Here is a 22409-nt window from a genome sequence, read left to right on the forward strand (position 1 = left end):
TTAACAAAAAGGGAAATCATGATCAATATCTCAGATAGGGAGGCCTCCTTTTAACATAAACTGAACTTACTGAATAATACAACAACTTAGCGGGCTTTTTTGTCATTTACAAGTTTCAGCGACTTACTCCAAAGTTCTGCAGCACGGGTTAGTTAGTGATGGGGTTCTTGTGGCACAACTCCAAAAGAAGAGCTGGCTCTTTTGGGTCCCAAACAGTGTTGGTCAAGTTACTTGAAAAAAGTAATCAGTAACTAATTACTGATTACTCCCCCAAAAAAGTAATCCCGTTACTTTACTGATTACTTATTTTCAAAAGTAATTAATTACTTAGTTACTTAGTTACTTAGTTACTTTTTAAAAACACGATTTACAACCTGAAGAGGTGATAAAGTGATAGATCTTTCAGCCCAATTCTACTTTTTCTACATAATCCATCATACAAAATGTAATCAAATGGAAAAGTCTCTTTTTAAAACTTGTTTTATCAGTTTTAATCTTTTAACTTTATGCATCAAGCAAAACATTTAATTATATGCAACATTCTCTGACTTGAATAAATTAGTTTAACATTTAAACCTATTTTCTACACATTCCAGCACATAAAATAAAATATTTTTTGTGTTTTCACTCACTCTTTCAAACAGATGCAAGTAAAACACAGCAGAAAATAAATAAAGTCAAAGACTCAGCGGTCCTTTTGCTCTATTTTCACCTGTAAAGCAGGAGCAGGGTAGGCGGAGGGTTACCCTAGTGCAGGTGTGCTGCGGTCAGTTGAAGAATCCGCGCGAGTGTCTCTGTGAGTTTCCCATCACGTCATAGCTACTCGGTGCTTGCTCGGAAGTTTAGGGGTTTTTTTCGCTGTAAAAAGAAGTTTTCTTCCCACGCACGATGGACGCTAATGTTTTTGTCACTTTTTATGGAATCAAACTCAAAGTAAGGTCAGTACTTCCACACTTTAAACGCTGCACGCTCATACTCTCTCCCGCACTCGATATATTATCCATTGTTGATCTGCACACAGCTGCTGTCACCAACGTCGCACTTGCTTACGTCACTGTCATGAGACATTCTCGCAAAAAAAATCACGGTTTTAGTAACGCAGTAACGCAGCGTTCCTACGGGAAAGTAACGGTAATCTAATTACCGATTTTGCAATAGTAATCCCTTACTTTACTCGTTACTTGAAAAAAGTAATCAGATTACAGTAACGCGTGCCCATCTCTGGTCCCAAATGGCTCTAAATTTAAAAAACAAACAAACATCTGTAGCCTCATATTTTATCTTTAATTGGCAAATATGAATGCTTTGTGTTTTGATAAACCCTTTTGCATTAAAATCAAATGCCTCAGCTTAGATGGGCTGATTCGGTTTCTCCTCTTAGTTAGTATCTGCTTCTTCTTTAAACTGCAGCCAGATGCTGCTTCATTTACAGTTGTCAGTCATATGAGTTTTTGCGATGCACTTGCACCGTCTCACTCACTGACTAAGGGGTAATGACATGAGAAGCAACCCTGAACCACAACACTTTTTCCAGTTTAAAAAAATGAAATATAAAGTTCACAGATTAAAAAAAACAAAACTGTAAAAATTGATACTTCATTTCATGTTGCAGGATCAAATATGAAAATATCAATATCTGATTGGATTAAATTGGTTTTCTCACTCATAGTCTTAGAGAGACCAAGACTAGTCTTCCCTGCACCTTCTTCACATATGATGGGAGGCCAACTGTGTAGATAGTTGTTAAGCTCTGAGGTTGTTTACCATAACACCAGGATCTTGTCCTGCTTCAGACAGGCTGTAAATACACTGGGGTCAGCATCCACTGACCCCACTCTGTGATGTTATATGGCCTACCACTTTGGGAATGACAGCAAAATAATTCAGGATCACAGACCACTGTTTAGCACAGTCCTCAATAATAATTATATAATTACTATATAACATCTGTCTTTCTTTTAGACCAATGACTGTCCAATAACTCCAGGGGTAACAGAAAATGAAAAGAGAAAATATTCAATAAGTGATCCTTGCTTATATCCAAGATCAAAGAAGACAGCCAGATTGCTTTGAGAGGTGAAAGCACAACTGAGAAAACCTCGTGGGTTTTTGTTTCCATTGTATGTTAAAATAAAATAATAAATTTTGTCCAAATCAAATAGATGAGGCACATGTAATAGGAAAAAAGAATATAAGTTTAATACAACGTGCAACAATATATACACATTAACAGCATATCAAATATTACAAAAAGAACAGTGATCACACGAACACATTAAATGTATTCTGCAAAGTAAAACCCCTCACTAATGTTTACAAAAAAAGCGGGGGGAATGAAAAAGCTTCTGGTTTCATTGGATGCCGTTTGTTTTAAGTCAACGTGTGAAAAGGAACCAAACCTCAACTCTCCACATTGTAGCATACAATTAGAAAACCTTTAATATAACAGTTGTAATTTAAACTAAATCAAAATGAAACAAATGTATTTCTGTTATAGGATTAAGAATTACAGATTATCCACCCCACGGATCCTCCGGGCTAGCTGAATGTCACGAGGGAATACAGTGACTCTCTTGGCGTGGATGGCACACAGGTTGGCATCTGAAAATATCAAGACGAGAAAAGCCTCTGCAGCCTGGGAGGACAAGAATGTAGAAAAGTTTGATTGGCAAGCTTTACTATGGCTTAATAGGAATATGTAATAATTACACAATATACACAATAAATAATTACATTATTTAGTTAACAAAAAGAAAGCCAAACAACACCAGCGACAAACTTGGAGAGCAATTGTTGCTGTTCAGAAGTGGGTTTATAAAAAGAGTTGTAAGGCCATTTCTAAAACAAGTCCATCAATGTACAGTGAAAAATATTATTCAGAAATGGGAAACATTCAAGGCAGTCACTAATCTTACCAGGAAATTTAACCCAAGGTCAGACTATGTAATGCTTCGAGAAACTATAAAAAACCCAGAGAGCTACATTTCACTCTTAAAAAAAGCTCCTAAAATCCTCAGTTACAGTTTGCACGTTACGTTTGAAAAAGACTGGACAACCGCATATCAGGACAAACACCTTATACCAAACAAAAGTATAACATGTAACTTTTTGCCAAAAGTATTGAACAAAGGCTGTGAATACTTATGTACATGTTTTTGTTTTTATTTTTAATAAATTTGCAAGAATTCTAAGCAAAAATTGTTCACTTTTTCATTATGAGATGTTGTGTATAATATTTTGAGGTAAAAAATGAATTCAATCCATTTTGGAATCAGGCTCAAACATGATAAAACTGTAACAAGTGAAGCACTGTGAATACTTTTCTGTCACAGTCACCTGTGTGAAAAGGGTACATAAGCTATCAACTGATCCCCACCTAATGGCAGTATGGCGATCTAAATGGCCTTATTTAAGGCAAAAAAACCCCAAAACAAACAAAAAAAACAAACAAACACTGCACACCATCACACTTGTAATTCTAGGTAAATGTATCAAATAGACAAGTGAACATTACAAGTGTCCACAATTCATCAAAAGGCTAATGGAGATGGCGTCTTACCTCTTGGAGGGCCAGAAGAGCATAAACCTGCCATCGAAGGCTTTCTCTAGAAAAGCTTTGGCACACCTCATGAACCTAAATCAAAAGGAAGAACCAACATCTTTTTAAGAAACAGAGGCTTCAGTCACATAGAAACCCCCCCCCCCCCCCCCCCCCCCCACACACACAACAAACACACAAAAAACCCTCTAGACAGTGATGCTTTTTCAACACCAACTATATGAGTATGTAACTGATTTGTTAAAAAAACAAACAAACAAACAAACAAACAAAAAAAAAACACAACTGCACATGAACTCATAAATGTTGGCACATGTCTGCCGTAGCAGTATCCCCTGAATGAGATGGTGGCCACCAGAGGTGATTACAGCTGTCAAGCTGAAGAAGGAGCACTGTTCGGACTTTGTTTGCCTGCCGGACTCCAGAGACAGCTGACAGGTCCTGACATCCCAAGCAGAGTCCAGCTCTGGTAGTAGCTGAAGCAAAAACTTGGGTGTGAGAGAAGTTCCCTGCCTGATCTTTGTGTTAACACTATTATTGCTAGCTCTTTAAAGGTGAAAAATTAGATTGCAGACACAAGCGGCAAATATGATCTTTTTTCAAAATGTGGCTGGGTTTTCAGGCTTTAGAGTTCAGTAATTTGGTTTGGTTCAGAGTAGAGCCGCTGATCCTCCACGATGAAAGAAGCCAGCTGACGCAAGCGCCTCCCAGATAAAGTATTCTTACTGGGCAGCCCAAAACCTCTGCTTTCATAGAGGCGCTCACATTTCCTACTGATCAGTAAATCAAGTGCATTTGATTAGTAACACCTGGCTGTTACTTTGTGCATAGGCCAACAATACTGGACCTGGTGAAATGTGGCTGGTATTGGACAGCACCACAGGCCCTGGTGTAATGTGGATTGCCTTAACAGGGAAAGTAAGTTCACCATTACTTCTTCCAGTTTTTTCGCAGGACTCTATGCGGTCCTGCATCATATGTACAGTCCTTCATTTGACTGTATGCATTATGCAGTTAATTTATTTTTTATTTAATAACTATTTTTTGTGCCTGCAGGTCATTGAGAGAATCGACTCTGATGGCACCAAATGCCCGAATCCTAGTCCTAGATCAGCCCCAAAGAGGACAAGACTAAAATTCCCTCGTGTCCTTCAAAGAGATTATAGACATTGAATTGTACAAAAGAATCAGCTCCTTTTATCTTGGTTCTTTTTGCTGCCAGTTTCAGCCTCAATTCTGTGAACACAGTAAAGATTATTTACATGCTATCATCGTGAGGATGGAGACATAGATTTTGTACCGGACAAGTAGATATCTATAATGGTTATTAACATTAAGACCCGAGTTAAGAGACAGAATATATGAGCATATTTGTAATTACTGTAGTTTCTCTTTCTCGTACTTCCAACAATTAAAAGGCATTGAAAAAAAAAGAACACTTCTATTGATTCAACTATAAAAATAAATAAATAAATAAATGAATAAATAAATAAAGACTCCCAGTGGGTAAAAAGTGACTTTATCTGTGTCTGGTCTGCTGTTGTCAGACTCACCAAACGGGCAAAGGGCGCCTTTCTAAGGAGGAGATCTGTGCTTTTCTGGTACTTGCGGATCTCCATCAAAGCTCTGGTTCCTGGTCGAAATTTCCTCTTCTTGGGGGAAACAGGAGGCTGTCCTAAATCCACAAATACATTTTGTTAGCAAGACAATTAAGTAAAATCTTTGATAATCAAATAAGCCTTTGATTTTAAGTGCTGAAAAGTGTGTGTGTGTGTGTGTGTGGGGGGGGGGGGGGGGGGAGCGGTCTTGCTCTCACACACACACACACAAAATAGATTAAAAGTTACTCTAACCTGGAACTCCACTGCGACTTGGGGATGTTACACTGGAGGTCCTTTGGGCTGTTACACTGGAGGTCCTTTGGGCTGGCACTTGGGGGCGCCGTTGAGGGGTTTTACCCTTCCGACGGCTGGCAGATAAATTATGACGCATTGCTACAAATGTACAGGCACAATTACAAAGGGAATAACACCAAGGTCACAATTTAACTATATCAGATTAGGGACATTACTAGAGGCACAAAAAAACAAAAAACAAAGAACAAACTTTCAAGTTTCCTTTTCAGTCAGTAACTGTACTTATTATTTTATCAGACAAGGTAAGCAGTTATTTTGTTTTCATTTTATTTAAACTTTATTTATCCAGGTAAATAAAGGTATAGAGGGAGGTATAGATTCACCCTCTCTTCTGATAAAACAGCTTAAAAGGCCTAGAAAAGATCATCAGATTACAGAAGAAAATGCTCGGTAGATTGATTTTGTCTCAAATGCATTCAAAGTAAAAGGGGAAGTGTGGCTTACTTCAAATCACAGATCATTAGAAACATCAAGCTACCTTGACACATGAGAAGCAGCTCTTGTTTGCAAAGGTACTCATGCCAGTGGAATACGTCATTTTATAACTGCTTGAATGAGAAGGGAAAGCAGGACATGTGCCAATCTTATCCAAGTGTGTCAAGTCTTTTTTCCCCCCAGACACTAACTACTTCAGCTCCATCTTCAAAAATTACTTTCTCAAGAATACACCAACAGTCAAAAGTCATTTAATGTTTTTTGTTCCTAGGATCTGCTGGAGCCATTTGCCTAGCCTAGCCTGGAGTTCACTGCTCAGATTACCACTGTTACCCTCATCGTCCACATCTTCTCGAGTTCTTCTCTCAGCCCTCAGTACCTCTCCAGCAAGTTCCTTCTTCCTGATGTTGCTGTCATTCAGTATAGCTACATCTATCATAGAGCTGGGCGATAGAACGATAACGATATGTATCGCGATATAACTTTTACTCGATAGAGAAATTAAGCTATCGCGATAGACCTCGCCGCTCTTGTCCTCAAAAAAAAAAAAAAAGGTCAGCCAATCCAAATTAAGTAGCGCAGAGCCGAACCAATCACAGCCGCAGCGTCACGTCGCGTGACTTGTTACGTACAGCACAAGTGCCAAGCCGCACGTGTGTTTGTTTGGGAAGCAGCCAGCGGGTAATGGAGGAAATGAGTGTGCCGACTAGAAAAATCAACCGAGCGTGACCGAAGAGAAAACAGATGATGGTTCCAATGCCGGAGAGATTGTCGAACGGAAGAGCCATAGAAGTTCCGTAGTGTGAAGGTATTTCGGCTATTTCAAGTCTGACAAAAAACAGAGTAGCGTGCACTGTAAATTGTGCCGAAAGCAAGTCTGGAAATACAATAAACTGGTGCATGCGTCACACTGTGCGCCACGTTATTGTTTCGGTGAAATGAATTTCTACAATACTGTTACTGTTAATTCTACTCTCTGCAGTGTTTAAATGCTTACATATACACACAGTTACTGTCCCTCCACACATACGACTCGGTTCTGCTTCTATGCCCCAGCTTTGTTTACTTTTTCCCACCGAGGCTTCTAGACTTCTGATTGGCCAACATTTCTGCACGGTTAGGAATCTAGCGCCACCTGCTGCTTTGGCATGTTCATAGCAGCGTTTTCCTTCATTTCTGCCTTTATGTGTGGACGGGATTATTTTTTTAAAACGAAAACGGAAAATCTCAGTTTTCAAAAATACCCGTGTACGTGTGGACGTAGCCTCAGTCTCTGACTGGAAGCGCTAATTCGTCATTCGGCTTTTGTCAGACTAAAGTAACTGTTAAAACTGTTTGAAAAGCTCAGCTATACAACAAGGAGAGATTGAGAATTTCCTTTTAGTTCTCAGTTTATTTGATATTGACAAAAGTTAGTCAGTTTTGTCTGTTCTTCTGTAAAACAAACTAAGATTTATTTTTAGAATTAATATTTTGTTTCTAAGTGGAATTGACAATTTAGTCTGTTTCGTTTGTTCTATTTTGAAACTTAAACGCTTTAGCGGCTGCCTTTTGTGTAGTTTGCAATATTTGCCTTTATTTATCTGAAAAGGTCTCATGTTCCTTAAGTACATCTACCCTGTTGAACTTATTATGGGAAATAAATATTTAAATAAAAACAAGCTGCTGATTATTTCACATTTTACTTGTGAGCAACGGCACATTTAAATCTTACAAATATAGTTATTTGGCTTATATCGTGATAGATATCGTTATCGCCTGAAATGAAAAAAACATATCGTGATATGAAAAAATCTCATATCGCCCAGCTCTAATCTATCACTATGGCTGTCTTCCTCTGCTATGTACAGTTGGTTAGCCATCACTAGTTTGTCCGTCTGTATCTGGAAATCCCATGGGATCTTAGCTTGGTCATTCTCGACCACACTAGGGTGGTCATTTTAACCTCGGGACTTGAGTTTAAAAGATGTTCCTGTATAATATGGGTGCCTGCTAGCATTTGCACCCTGCTGTTATGTGCTGAATTGTCTCAGGGGTATCTTTACACAGCCTAAACATGGGTTCTTGCCTGGTGTGACAGACCCCTGCCTCTATGGATCTTGTACTCAAAATTAAAAGCCTTGGTAATGTTCACTTCACAGCTAGTTGCTAGCCCATACAGACCTTTGCACATCAGTGGTTCCTTCCTACATTGAGAATCCAAAGCATACATAGCTAAAGGACATCTTATAGCTTAAACGTGTACTGCACACCTGGCAGTTGGCTTGAATCCTGGTCAGATCACATTCACACCATAAACAAACCAGGAGTTCATTTGGAAACGTACAGAGACCACCTTCTCCAAAGGGTCTCTGTGGGATTACTGTGTTCACACTTGCACAAATGAACTGCAACAATTGGGAAAACAAAACAGAGTTCCATTTAAATGGACTGAATAACCCATCTGTGAAAGTACCCTAACAAATTAGTCACAAAGAATATCCTTAGAATGCATCACAAACCAAATTTTAAAAAATGGATATAATCCATTTTGGAGAAAAAGCTGTTATACCATAAAATGAGGACAAAGTTATAGTTTTAAGTGGCATTGTTGTCATGCTCTGCACTGTGTCCCTTTTCTAATCTGACACAATTTCTTGTTTCTTATACAGTCTACAACATGCAATTCTGAGATCTTCTCTGGTACCTTCATTCAAGCAACTGTTTCAAATTACATTTTAGAAAAACAGAAAATTATGACACGGGCATTATAAATAAAGCCTAATATAACTATGCTGGGATGCTATGTCATATTCCTGCGAAGAATCACAGCGTTTTAAAACTACTGTATACAAGGAAATTGACAAGTTGCAGTCGCTAAAATACAAGCTATGCTATATAGCTAATACATAGTGTTGCTATAATATGAGCAAACAAATTTTATTAAAATATAGAGAAAGCTAGAGATAAGACCACCTTGATATAAAATATTTGATCTATTCGATCGAACCATTGGGTCCTGTTGCAAAAACTCGTTCGGAAATGGCAATAAAAAGGTAGTGAGGATTAACAATTTCAAATGGGTGACTAACTGACATCAAATTATCCACAAGAAATTGCACGGGGAAAAAGTATGAATGCCTTGTACAATATTTAGAGCAACATTACTCGGTTTCCACAGAGACGTCTGCTAAGGTCACACATGAAGCTTAAAAATAATAACGTGTTTAGTTTTTATTATTATTATAATTATTATTTCCCCACAAAATAAAGGTTTCATGCACGACTCGTACGGCCAAATGGAACAGAAGGTCCTTGCTTTGCGGATTGTTTATCTAAATGACATGTTCTAGGAGCTATTACACGTGAACAACAACACATTCACCCTTGAAAATGTTTCATTAGAAAAGTAAAATAATAGTACACGTACCTGTTGGGTTCAACACCACTTCTCAACTTGAAATACTCGAAGCCGATATAACTACCCGAAAAGCTACAAACGCCACACACTCCAGACTGAAATTCAAATAACGCCCCCCGCTGGCTCAGCCAATCAGCTTTGATCCAGCTTGCGGGCCAGATTCTTCTTCGTCTTTTTCCGTTTCACGTATGGCTCACAACTTGCGACACACGCCTGCTGGCCTCTACTGTTTATATCCAAGTTCCGTTTGAAACTTACTGAAATGTTACCACTATAAAGCTATTCGGTAATTTTTGTTCATTGCCATTTTAGGCTAGTTAATCCAAGATGAGCAAGGTTTTGAAATTGTTGTCCAGCCGCTCACAAGTCTTTAATCAGTCTCTAAACTCTTCTGGTGTGCATAATACCAGTAAAAGAGATGTATATCTTTTATTAAAATAAAGGTAAAAATAAAATAAAATTCTTGCAGTGGTAAAGATTGAGTCGTCATACTGGTTTTGAGCTGTCCCTCTTATACTTGCCTACCAGATGTTTTCCATACAGGACAAGCCCTGTCTTAACTATTTGATACTCAAAAATTAAAGAAAACCTTTATTCTTCTTTTATAAACTATGCTCTTAGAATCAGAAAGTATGTACACAGTTTCTGCATTTAGATTTTGTTCCTTTAATTTTTGTACTGGAATCAATTTTCCAAGTATTCTGCTCAGTTTCTTTACCTAAATTATTCATTACAGAAGTGTAATCTGAAAGTGGGTGTTGTTGGGCAATTTGTATTCTTTTCTCATGACACAGCATTTGTTGCCAAGTGATCTACAAACTTGTCCCCCTGTAAACTGCATGTGGTGATGCATAAAAAAGCCATCTCACTACCTGCTTAGTAATATCTGTGTGATAAAGCTCTAAAATTGTATCCGTTTGGGACTTGGATTTTATTTCTCTTAAAATAGTTAAAGCTATTGTCGACCACTAAAATAATAATTCCTGTGTGTTTGCTGTGAATACCCTTACTGTGATCTGATCTTCCATGTACTTTTTCAGGATTCATTAAATGTTGCTCACCCACTTTTTGGATCCTTTGGTGGATATGTGTAAATCAGTGAGTGTGCATTGTCTGGAGCTCTTTAGAGATAACCCTTTGGAAGCTATTGTTAAAAGACAGAGAAGTGTGTGACATAATACTCTTCAAATTATTCAATAAATAATCAAATATATACTATAAAGCATAATGCTGTGACATTATAAAGCTCAGCAATTAGCAATGCATGAAAATAAGATTTTATTGTGTTTTCACAGACCAGTAGGTCACCAAAAGTGATTTTTAATAAATTCCTTAATAATTCTTTAGACAACGGATCATGTTCTGCTATATATAGTTTTTTTTAGTAAGAAAAAGAAATAGTTACCATCTTCCAGTATTTTTCAGCAGTAGTCACTAAATAAATTTGCGAACACTAATCATTTAACAAGGTTTTTTTTATTCATCCTATTCTACTGAATACATTTTATTCTAGCTGAAAAATGCTGCTGAATTTCATTCAGTGTCCATAATCTGAACAGATTCATTGACCACATCCAGGGACAGGGGTGTCACAGTTTTGGTCAGGACAGCGGTGGTCCCAGTCTTATACCTGTACTGCCCTTCTCTGAAAAGAAAAGACAGAGAGAGAGAGAAAATGTAATGCATTAGATTTATCTAATTGGATTTGGATTAGATATTTCCTAAAGAAGAAAAACTGTCAGGTCAGTTTCAGATTTATCCACACATTCATGCCTATATTAAGCAGAATTTAGTGATCATATTAGTCTTTTTGTCCTTTATGAAAATGCCCATGTGAGTGCTCTGATTATGTGACCAGCAGATTAACAAACGAAAAAACACAAATTAACAGTGTAATAGAATAATGGCTCACCTTTTTCCCTTCGTTGTGGGCTTGTCATAGCCACGCAAATATTCCACTCCAGCTTCAGTGATGACACACAAGTCGACGTTACTGCCTGAACCCAGGTCACAGAAAATCCCTGCAGCGATGGCATCTCGTACTAGCTGCTTCGCCTCTTCCAACTGAAGACATGTTATTAAATTTCATTCAATTTATATGTCTTTCCGATTCTGTGGACATTATTACTTCAATTTGTTTATTCTTAAAGATTTTACTCTTTATTTAATTACCTACAGTATGTCATAAGAGGGAACATGACAATGCCTTACCTCCATATTTGGTTTGAACCTGTCCTCAAATACAGAGACAGCAGCTGCTGCTCCAGATCCTAAAATCAGAGCCAAACATTGTTATTATTACTATTACTGTCACTGTCTGTTGCTAGGCAAAAGTATTTTCATTCAACTGTATGTTAATAATGATAATTTATGACTGAAAGTTGGAATGCTGTATGAAGTATTAAAAAAACAGGATGCAACGAGCTGAAAAAATGATTTGTATAAACTAAGAACATGTATAATTTTAAGAAATATATTATAATTTTTAATGGAGCAACACATCACAAAATGATAGATTCAGAATGCAGTTTAGCATCGTCTTGCTGAAATATGCAAGACCTTTAAAAAACATCATCTGGATGGCGCTTTCCAGATGTGCAAACTACCAATCCCATCAGAGATGCAGCCTTTATAAACGAGATAGATAGAATAATGTTTTTCAAACATGTAAATATATGTAAAATAACAAGAGATAAGAAAAACTTAAAAACATCAAGTTTTCATGAATATCTCTATGTCTACACAATGTTTATGCTCATAAAGGAGTAGGGTGAAGTTTACACTTTTTCTGTTCCTTCCGCCTTATTTCAAATTCCATTATTTACAAATCAATATTCACAATTCGACATTATATGATCCACACATGTTTGACTGTATACAAGTCTAGACTCATATACAACACATAAACATACACACACACAAAAATTTCATCTTGTAAACCAAAACACTCTTGCCTCAGTCTATGAATTTGAGGACAAGGCTTCAACAGAACACAATGAGAGGAAATTTCCTATATTCACGCAATTTATCATTTATCACTAATCACTAATCACTAACTCATTAATCACATGAATTTTTGTATTGATGTCTTTTTCTTAACTTCATTTGTACAGGAGTTCCACACACTAACTGTTGTGACTGTAATGCTGTGACATTTTACATTAGTCCTAACTGCTTGCTGAACATAAGGATTCTTCCCAGGTTATGAGTATTTGGTCTTATCTGGAAAAAGTTCTGAATGTTGTGTGGCAAAGTTTACTTGCTGCTTTGTACATTGTACGGTTCTGAGGTCACCCAAATCCTTAAATCTGAGAATATTCAGTTTAATAAAAAGTGGATTTGATGGTTCTCTTGAGGTGGTTTTATTTATTATCCTTATTGCTCTTTTTTGCAGAATTGGATGGGTGTGTGCTTTATGCGTGTTTCCCCACACGTCCACACAATATGTCATGTACGGGAGTATCATAGAACAATAAAGAGTATATAATGCATTTGATTTATACGATCCTTAACCTTGTAGAGAATTGCCATGTTATTTATTGTCAGTTTACTATTGGTAGAATATGTGTGATTCCCAAATATTATGAATTTTGTTCTACTCAGGTTCAATATTAATTTATTATAGTCAAACCAGGTCTTCAGATTATTTAGTTCATTTTCTAGTTCATTCAGAAGTTGTTCCAAGTTACTTCCACGGCACAGTAATTTTGTATCGTCTGCAAATAATATTATTTTCAAAGACTTTGAAATTGCACACATCTCATTAATGTACAATATGAAAAGCAGTGGCCCCAAAACTGACAGCATATTCTTTGATTTCAATAGCAGTTGTTACTGTATCTATAAACTTCATTAACGTATGTGTTGTGGTGCTTTTGCATCTAATCTGCTATTCATTGTTTTTTGTGATAAACTCATACAATCTATTTTAAAAAATATTTTTCCAGTATCTTAGAGAACTGTGGTATTAAAGAGATGGGCTGATGGTTTGCGAGAATATGTTTATCTCCAGCTTTATATATTGGAACTAACTTTGCAATTTTCATCTCAGGGAATACACCATTCTGTTATGACAGATTACAAATGTAGGTAAATGGTTTCACAATACATCCAATAATACCTTTATTTCAATTCATAACAATGCCATCACAGTCAGTTAGTTAATTTTTTGGAGTTAAAGGATGTAGCTACATAAATAATTTCCTCTTCATCTACTCCCCTTATAAACATTGAGTTTGCTACATTAATAGTTTTAGTTTTAGGAGCATGTCCAGCTTTTACAATTCCTTAAGCCAAGACAGGATCAAAATCAAGAAAAAAGTCATTAAAACCATTTGCAATTTCTTTTATGTCACTGATCATTGTATTTTGTATTTGCAAGTTATTTTGATATTCTAATCCCTTAGTTCCTTTATTTACAATGTTATTTAGTATTGTCCACATGTTTTTCATGTTATTCTTATTTTCATCTAAAACTTTACTGTAGTCATTTCTTTTGCTGCTTCTTATAATTTTTATCAATTTATTCTTATACCTCTTATAAGTTTGTTCAGCGTCTATTGTTCTTTAAAAAAATAAAATAAAATTATACAACAGAGTTTTCAAATGCCACGTCAACATCTTGAACATAGATGTTACTCCAGTCTTGGCTGTTGAGGCGGCAAATTGCTTCTTGTGTTTTATGTCTAATTAATTTCTTATTAGGTTCACATCTGTTAATCCTGGCATAGTTCTGTAATGTTGCAAAAACTGGTAGATGGTAACATATGTCATTTATTATTAATCCACTTAAAACATTCCTCTCAACAGCATTAGTGAAAATATTATCGATAAGTGTAGAAGTTATCGGTTATTCAGGCTATTCTTGTTGGACGGGAGATTGAGGGATGAAGACATAATGCTAGACATTGTATGTGTGATGGCTGCACTTACAGCCACACAGTGGTAATGGCCACCATATTAGCGTAAAGGCTTATACATAACACTGCATTCACATTTGTCTTTAAATATAGGAATTAATTTACAGGACAATGAATAACTGGTTTTGGTTTAGAATTAATTAACATATCCACATAACACTGCATTCTAAAATAAGTGCGCACATTTTAGTTTTAGTTAAGTATGATTAATCTTTGATTTTTGAGTTACCTTAGTTGCAGCTGCTCCAGTCCCTTGATTGAGGAGCCAAGAGGTGGAAAAGGGGCGGAGCAAGCCTTGATGGAAAACTGCAAATTTGCTCATTCCATAACTCGGGACCATGGGGGGGAATTGGAGTTCGTTATGTTAGTTTCAGTTAGGTTTTTTGTGTGTTTTACCCCTTGTGTTTTTTGTGGACTGATCAGCCACTATTTAAGTTTCCCCTTTGTCTTGTTAAGTTAGGTCAGTTTGTTTGAGTTATCAGTATTGTTTGTTAACTTTGAGCAGAGTTCTGCAATTTTGACCTCTTTTATGGGCCCAAGACTTTGATTCTTTTTGAATGATTTCCTTCGCTGCTGGGCCATCACAGTATGAATGAAATTAGTGATGGTGCTGTTCGCAGTTCGATTCAACAAATCTATATTGAAATCAACACAAATAAATGTCATTTTCTTGCTGTTAACAGGATTATACTTGTTCATCTAAACTGTAATTCTAATGAATGTACTCAGCTTGAATCTGTATGACGCAAGCAGGGAGAGAGGAATAACAAATATTTGTGTAAAAATGTAGGGTGCAAATGTAAAAAAATAGATAATAAAGTACAAATATGTTTGTTACTTCCTACCTCTGGAAGACAGTCATTTCTGGAAGTCTTCCTGTGCATATGTAGTGTATAAACATGTAGTTTATACTGTGATGAGCTATTCAAGGTCTTCACAGTTTTATGAGGAACAAACACTGACCTGACTCATTTAAACATTAAAGAGGAACCTAAAGGGATGAATCTGTTTTATGTCTATACATATAAAAGACAGAAAACATACCAAAGAACCTATTTTAAATTGTATCATTAAGAACTTTGTTACTACCAGCCTGCAGTTTATACAGGATCACCCCAAGCAAGTCACCCCAAGGCTGTTTTTTATTGTGAGGTAAAGACCCTACAGTATTAGAAAGAAAGGAATTGGTGAGGAGTTTTAAAAAAATATATATATATATATATTTAACAGGAACAGGAACAAAAGCCCAGCAGAACCAGGCTCAAGGAGGTGCAGTTATGTGCTGAGGTCATTTGAGGTAAGGGGGAAAGGAAGAGAACAGAGAGAGGAAGAACACAAAAGGCAAACTACAGGAGAAGCCAGAGTTTATTAATTGCTAATGATTAAATACAGTGGTGGTGTATAAATACACAAGAGAGTGAAAGGAGATGAGTGAAGAAGAAATGCTTAAGCCTATTGCAGCATTACTAAAGGAGGATTTAGGGTCACCTGATCGAGCTCTAATATTAGGTTTTGTCGAAAATGAGAGTTTTGAACCTAATCTTAAAAGTAAAGAGGGTTACTGTCTCACGAATCCAAAATGGGAGCTACTCCATTCATACTGGCAGCTCCTCAAATGAGCCCTCCCAGCAAGTAAAATTATTAAATTTGGAATGAAGAGAATGAATTGGTGCTTCAGGACTGCTTTGATGCTACAAACTGGAGTGTGTTTAAGACTGCTGCCCTGAGAGAGCACAGTTCTGTGAATTTAGAGGAATAGCCAGTATGCATCAGTGGTTACCACTGATGCATACTGGCTTCCCTGGTTACCATCAGAGAAGCCAAGAGCCAGTACAGACTGAAGCTGGAAGGATATTACAACAACTCAGATTCCAGATTCATGTGGCAGGGCCTGCAACACATCATTGATTTCCAGCAGAGGAAAAGCAGGGTCACAGTCAGCTGCAACACATTACCAGACGAGCCGAATGAGCTCTACGCTGGCTTCGACACCTTCAACACCAACCAACACGGAGGCATTCTATCAGCAGAGGCGGCACAGAGCTCTTTGAGGGTCTGCTCTTCAGAGCTGGCTGATGTTTTTACAGACATTTTCAATTTGTCCGTCACCCAGTCAGCTGTGCCTACATGCTTCAAGTCCGCCACCATAGTGCCCTTTCCCCAAGAGAAACAACATAACCTGCTTGAATGACTATTGCCCCATCGCACTCACTTCAGTTGTGCTTTGAGAGGATAGTCATGACCCATATCAAAGAAGCCATCCCAGACACATTACACCCTCTGCAATTTGCATATCAGAAGAATCGTTCTACTGAAGACACTGTTAATGCAGTCATCCACACAGCCCTCTCACACCTCAAAAATAAGGACACCTATGTTTGAATGCTGTTTATAGACCTTAGTTTAGCATTGAACACTGTCATCCCAAACAGACTGGTGTGAAAGCTCTCTACTTTTCGACTGACACCCCCCCTCTGAAGCTGGGTCCTGGACTTCCTCACAGGCAGACATCAGACACAAACCAAGTACTCCCCAAGGCTGTGTTCTCAGTGTTCTCTGTGTTCTCAGTTCACTCCTGTACACCCTCTTCACCTACGACTGTGTCCTCTCCCAGCAACACCTAAGTTCGCTGACAGCACAACCTTCATCAGGCTCACTGGTGAAGAGGAGACTGCTGGTATTCTCAGCTGGTATTCTGGTGCCTGGAAAATAGTCTCTCCTTAAATGCTGAGAAGGGTATGATGATTATTATTACAATTATTATTGTTGTCTGGGTCTACTTTGCTAGCGAGAGACAGAGAGTTGTTGAAAGGCTGCTCCAACAGAAATTATTGTTTCGGAGAAAAACACGAACACAGTGTACAGTCGAGTCTTAATGGCTTACTTACAACTGGGCTACACTGCCCATGAGGCTACATTCTTTAGAGCTATGCCTGTAACATTCTGCCTATTGCCTTCATATTAAATAATTTTTTGAACAATAATTTTTAAAAATATTTCTTCACGCCATTATGCGGGCCGCAAGTAGAGGTGACATGGGCCGCAATTTTGAGACCCAGGCATTAGAGCCTCTTAATGCGTGTTTTCTTTAGGGTTCCACCGGCGTGGAATTACCAAAAATAGAGAGGGCATAGCCTAACATATGAAACAGGAAAAGACCGCCGTGTAATCCCGTTATTTCAACAATGTAACTGTATTCTGAATACCACCTTTTTAAATGGTAACTGTAACGGAATACAGTTACTCATATTTTGTATTTTAAATTCAAACATGTATTCCGTTACTCCCCAACTCTGTTGACTGATTATTGACCCGAGGATGAGGAGAGGCCAGCACACCGCACTATACATCAACGGGACTCAGGTGGAGAGGGTGAAGACCTTCTAATTCCTCTACAGGTGCACAGTGGAGAGTATCCCGACAAACTCCATCATAGTATGGGAACAGCACCACTCAGGACAGGAAAGCTCTCCAGCGTGTCATTAAACGGCACAATTCATCTGTGGAGTACCCTTCCCACCACTACAGGACATTTACAACACTTGGGTCAGGAAAAGGGCACACAACATCATCAAGCACCGCACCACCCCACAGCACACATTGTTCTCACTCCTGCCATCTGGCAAATGCTACAGGAGTGTGAAAGCAAGGACAACCAGACTAACAAACAGTTTCAATCCAAAGGCTATCAGGCTACTGAATTACTGACTTATGACCTGTAATTTGCAATTTTGTACAGTTGTATACAACATAACACAACTTCAGACACTATCAACATTTTAATACCACATACTCTGTATATATTTACCACTGTGACAGTGTTGCAACTACTTGCAATTTAAATTCTGACTACACCTACACATAAGCTACAAGTGCTACAAACTTGTACTTGTTTTACTTTATTTATTATTTTCAATGCTATATTCTATGCTCAGAGTTAAGTTTAGTCTTTATTTTTATTTTTATTTTATGTTTGTTTTTATTTAGTTGTGTGAAGGGAACCTGCAAAGTAAGAATTCCATTGCTCTGCTTAACCACTTGAATCTCTTGAATCTTTCACAGGAGTTGGGCCTAGAAGCTGAAGGCTCTGTTACCCATTCTATTTTTGAAAACTATAGAATATGGCAAAATGGTAAATTGTTATTGTACATGTACAACGAAATTGTGTACAGTGAGGAACTACACTAAGCCTACAGTATAAGTGTTGTGTTGGGATAGTAAGGTAGTATCAAGTCTCTAAGATATGAGTTTTGGAATATACTTCCAGAAGCTTGGAGAGCATGAAAGCTACTTAAAGACATTACAAGAAAGCTTGCCTAAGAGAGGTCAGATTGTGTTGTAAAATAAAGGTGGTCATCCCAAATATTAACTTTAAGCTTGTTAGACTTGTGCAGGGGCAGCATTGTTGCCGTACAACAAGAAGGTCCACGGCAACTCCAGCATCTGGGCCTTTCTGTCTGGAGTTTGCATGCAGTTTGAATCAATGCGAGTTCTCTCTGGGTAATATCTCTCCCACAGTGCAAACACATGCAGTTAGTGGGGTTAGGTTAATTGGTAATTCTAAATCGCCTGTAGGTGTGTATGGTATATGAGTGTGAATGGTTGTCTGTCTCTGCCTGTAAGCACTGCAAAAGACTAGCAACCTGTCCACGGTGTACCCAGCCTCTTGTACTATGGCGGCTGAGATAAATTCCAGCCCCGCAAGATAGATAGATGGATGGGTGGAATTGTCCAAACTCTACATTTCCCTTATATACTGTACTTGCATATGTGTTTGCACATTTCAAAATTACCGTTTCTATTTGCTACTTTCATAGCAAAATAAAAAGCAATAACAGGTGCCTCAAGACTTTTGCACAGTACTGTTTTTATCATAAAGTAGTAAAACATCTCAGTTTAGGCATTTGGTATGTTTATAATATGTTATATGGTCAATAAAATATTAATTTATGAGATTTGCAAACTGCTGGATTCTGTCTGTGAAGGTTCTCAGTCATCCAGGTCATCGTAGTCTAAAGAGCTTGGAAAGAAAAGCATCTGGACTTGTTTAAGTTGCTTGAAGACGTTGCACCTCTGTCTGCCATCTATAATCCAGTTTTGAGAACCCTTCCTAGATGCCTTAACGCCCACTCACATCCTGGGCCATCTAACCTCAGGAAATCACATGATAGGATGGGGCCAGGTTTCACAATGAGCTCACCCGAAACTCTGGCTGATTGTGACCCACACCTGTTTTCACACCTCGGCTCATATGATTAGGTAGAGGATCATCAGGGGGTCCTTTGTCCCTCTTTGGGGGGGAAACTCCCACTGGGTTTATATCTGGGACTCTCCACCATTTGACCCTTAGAACCGAAGAAGCTACTCAGATGAGAGGTGAAACGTCTTCAAGCAACTTAAACAAGTCCAGAGGCTTTTCTTTCCAAGCTCCGTAGACTGGTGGATTCTGTTTTTTTATTGATGTTTTAAACCAAGTTCCAACTTTTAAAATTATTTGATTTTTCTTCTAGAAAACTCTTAGACACCTGCCACAGCATTCTGCACATATAGTAGACAGTACCCTAAACATATACATACCCATGGTGAGAAAAGGCAGTTTGTCATAAGAACCATGAGGGTAAACACTGTACAGGTGAGCTCCAGTCACATCAACTCCTCCAACAATCAGAGATGACCCCACGTGACCCTGGTACCTGACAAATCAAACAGATGGCATTACCACAACATCCAGCTTTTTTTGTTAGAGGAATACGGAGCACATCCTCCAAAATGTGCACATGTGAATAAGCAACAAAACAAAAACAATAGAGTACAGAGACAATGAGGGTACACGAATGCTTATCGCTCCAGCAAGCCCTAGTTCAGAAGCTAATGATAGAAAATTATCCAATTTAAATTTTAGTAAAATAATAGTGTGTAACCCTTGTTTATTTTCCCATAATAAGTTAGCTTTACCCAACCATAGCAGCTCTATGCCCGACAATTTGAATATTGCTTGTTTAGCATCCAACTATTAGTTACTTATGCTCTATTGCTCTCACCTGAACAGCATTTGTTTGAGCTGTCTGGTAACCATAGCAACAAGTGGGGGTCGCCCAGTGTTGAGCATGTGAAGTTCCACATTGGATGACATGATTTGTGTAGTTATCTCTGCATCTGCAGCAACACCAGCTCCACAGCAGCTACAAAACATACAAAAAAATTGTTAGACAAGTCAAACAATAACCCGTTTGACGAACATGGCATAAGTATCTCTGCTTAGCCTTTGACGCATAAAGAAAAAAAAGCCACATTTTTGTACTTTTGTACATTTTTATGCATTTTTTAATTTCTTTTGTTTTGGAGATACATGGCAGAACGGTATACCATGTATTGCCTCAAGTCTTATTATCCCTCTCTGTTTTTATTCTTCTTTGTCTCTTTGTTTTTTGTGTTTTTAAGAGAGAAGGAGAGAGATCTGAAGAAAGTAAATAAGCCATATAGTTGCTGAATCTGTCCTCATTTTGAAAATTAAGTCTGTCCTCCGAAGTAGACCCTTGCCTCAGCAAGTATAAGTGTCAGTATAACAATGCATCCATAGTGTCTATAGCTGTCCATGTGTATGACACCCAGGAAGGTGCCAGTTTGCTCTGATGATGTGTGGTGCATCTCCTGCCCTGGAACTGGAGAAGCATCAGACAAGGGGCACCAGGAGACAAGGAGGAGGAGACATGAGAACTAAGGAGGCATTGGCCAAGTCAGGAACTGAAAAGTCATCAGCAATTTTGAAGAAAAAAATTAAATGTTAGCAATAGTATTTGCATTCTAGCTATTGGAATGTTTTTCTCTGAAGAGAGAATGATGGCAGAATCAGCACTAGACGAGCAGATAGGGGCCACAAGAGGTAGACTTTGGAATGTGACCATTTAGTTTGTAAGCTGATTCAGGCAGATGGCTGGCTGATGGGCCATACTGGTTTAAATCTTGACATCAGGAAAGAAATCAAGAAACTGAATAAAATGAAGCTGGCATGCTAGGAGCCTTGCCGCCATCGGGGGTCTTGTTTTCTAGTGAGAGCTATCTTCAAAGTGAGTGAGGAGTCAATTCGACTTGTCCTGTAAAATTAATGAGTAAACTTACTAGATTTTTGGAGCAATGTAGTGAATTTTCATGCAGTTTTTGTCAGCCACAACCATGTCATCTGTAGCTCTGGTATCTGCTCCCAAGATGACTCCATCCTAACACCACAAAAAGGAAATATAAAAGTTAACACACTTTAAATGATAATTCAGCTTCCTAGTGTATTACTAGTGTTGTCCAACCACTGATGATTAATCCAAACCTTGTATACAATTCCAGCAATGGTGGTGCCTGTCTTCCTGGCATTAGGAGCTTTGTAACCAGCCTGAGACAAATTAGACTCCAGCACGGCATTCCTGGTAATGACACGGCAGAGAAAAGGGAAGACAGAGAGCCTCATATTAGTGTGAAATCGCTAATCTTTTTTTTTTTTTTGTTCCGCCATTAATGTCGTAAAGCCGTTTTTGTAAACGCTGTTAAATCCAGTTTGTGTACCTGCGGCTGTTCTCAAAAGAGAAACCTCCCGGCTGAAGCGCAAAGGAATTCAGACTGTGCAGCATATTAGGTGCTGATTCTAAAGTAAAAGACTAAAAATCAAAGAAAACCCTTGTCGCGGTGCGTCAGTTTGTGTAGGTGCTTCTCAGAAGTTTTCGCTTTTACTTTCACTTCTCAGAACAAGTCCCGCCTTACCCGCTGTAAAAAAATATCCACATCCGTCTGACATTTGCTCTTTTCTCTTATCTGTTCTCGTTGTTTATTGTTATTCGTTCTAAACAATTATTCATTTCCATGAAAAATGTGTTCAAAGAATAGTAAAGATATATGAGTTTTGTTAATTTGTTAACACGAATAATCTCATAAACCACTAAAATTAACTTCTGAATTACATTGGTAATGTTTCTTTGCAGTGTATTAAACGTTACCTGCAAAGATGGAACCTGCTCCCGGAGGCTTAAACTGGCTTAAAGTGGCAGTTTAAGTGAGGCATCAGGATGAAACCTTTAGTCTGGGTTTAGTCTTTTTCTCCTCGCTTTTTTTTTTTTTTTTTAAATGTTAAGGCCTAGACATCTATTGTAGACTATCTTTTCACCATTAGTGGTCAAGAACTGAACTGGAATTCA

The 22409-nt window shown here is 38.0% G+C and overlaps 2 protein-coding genes across 2 annotated transcripts; both read right to left on the reverse strand.

The window, feature by feature from the left end:
* Positions 1–2174: 2174 nt before the first annotated feature.
* Positions 2175–9455, reverse strand: cenpa (histone H3-like centromeric protein A). Its single transcript, XM_082542697.1, has 5 exons — positions 9320–9455; positions 5413–5553; positions 5113–5234; positions 3560–3634; positions 2175–2635 (listed from the first exon to the last, which is right to left on the reverse strand). The coding sequence occupies exons 2-5, from the start codon at positions 5549–5551 to the stop codon at positions 2507–2509; spliced, it is 465 nt and encodes a 154-aa protein (XP_082398823.1). The 5' UTR covers positions 5552–5553; positions 9320–9455; the 3' UTR covers positions 2175–2506.
* Positions 9456–10767: 1312 nt separating this feature from the next.
* On the reverse strand, positions 10768–21974 carry psmb10 (proteasome 20S subunit beta 10). The gene is made up of 8 exons (XM_082538700.1): positions 21784–21974; positions 21551–21644; positions 21349–21446; positions 20271–20411; positions 19807–19922; positions 11522–11580; positions 11223–11374; positions 10768–10955 (listed from the first exon to the last, which is right to left on the reverse strand). Exons 1-8 carry the CDS (start codon positions 21846–21848, stop codon positions 10844–10846), a joined length of 837 nt encoding a protein of 278 aa, XP_082394826.1. The 5' UTR covers positions 21849–21974; the 3' UTR covers positions 10768–10843.
* Between the last annotated feature and the right edge of the window lie 435 nt (positions 21975–22409).

This window comes from Aulonocara stuartgranti (genome assembly GCF_965226115.1).
Source record: "Aulonocara stuartgranti genome assembly, chromosome: 7".
In the NCBI taxonomy this organism is placed as follows: Eukaryota; Metazoa; Chordata; class Actinopteri; order Cichliformes; family Cichlidae; genus Aulonocara; species Aulonocara stuartgranti.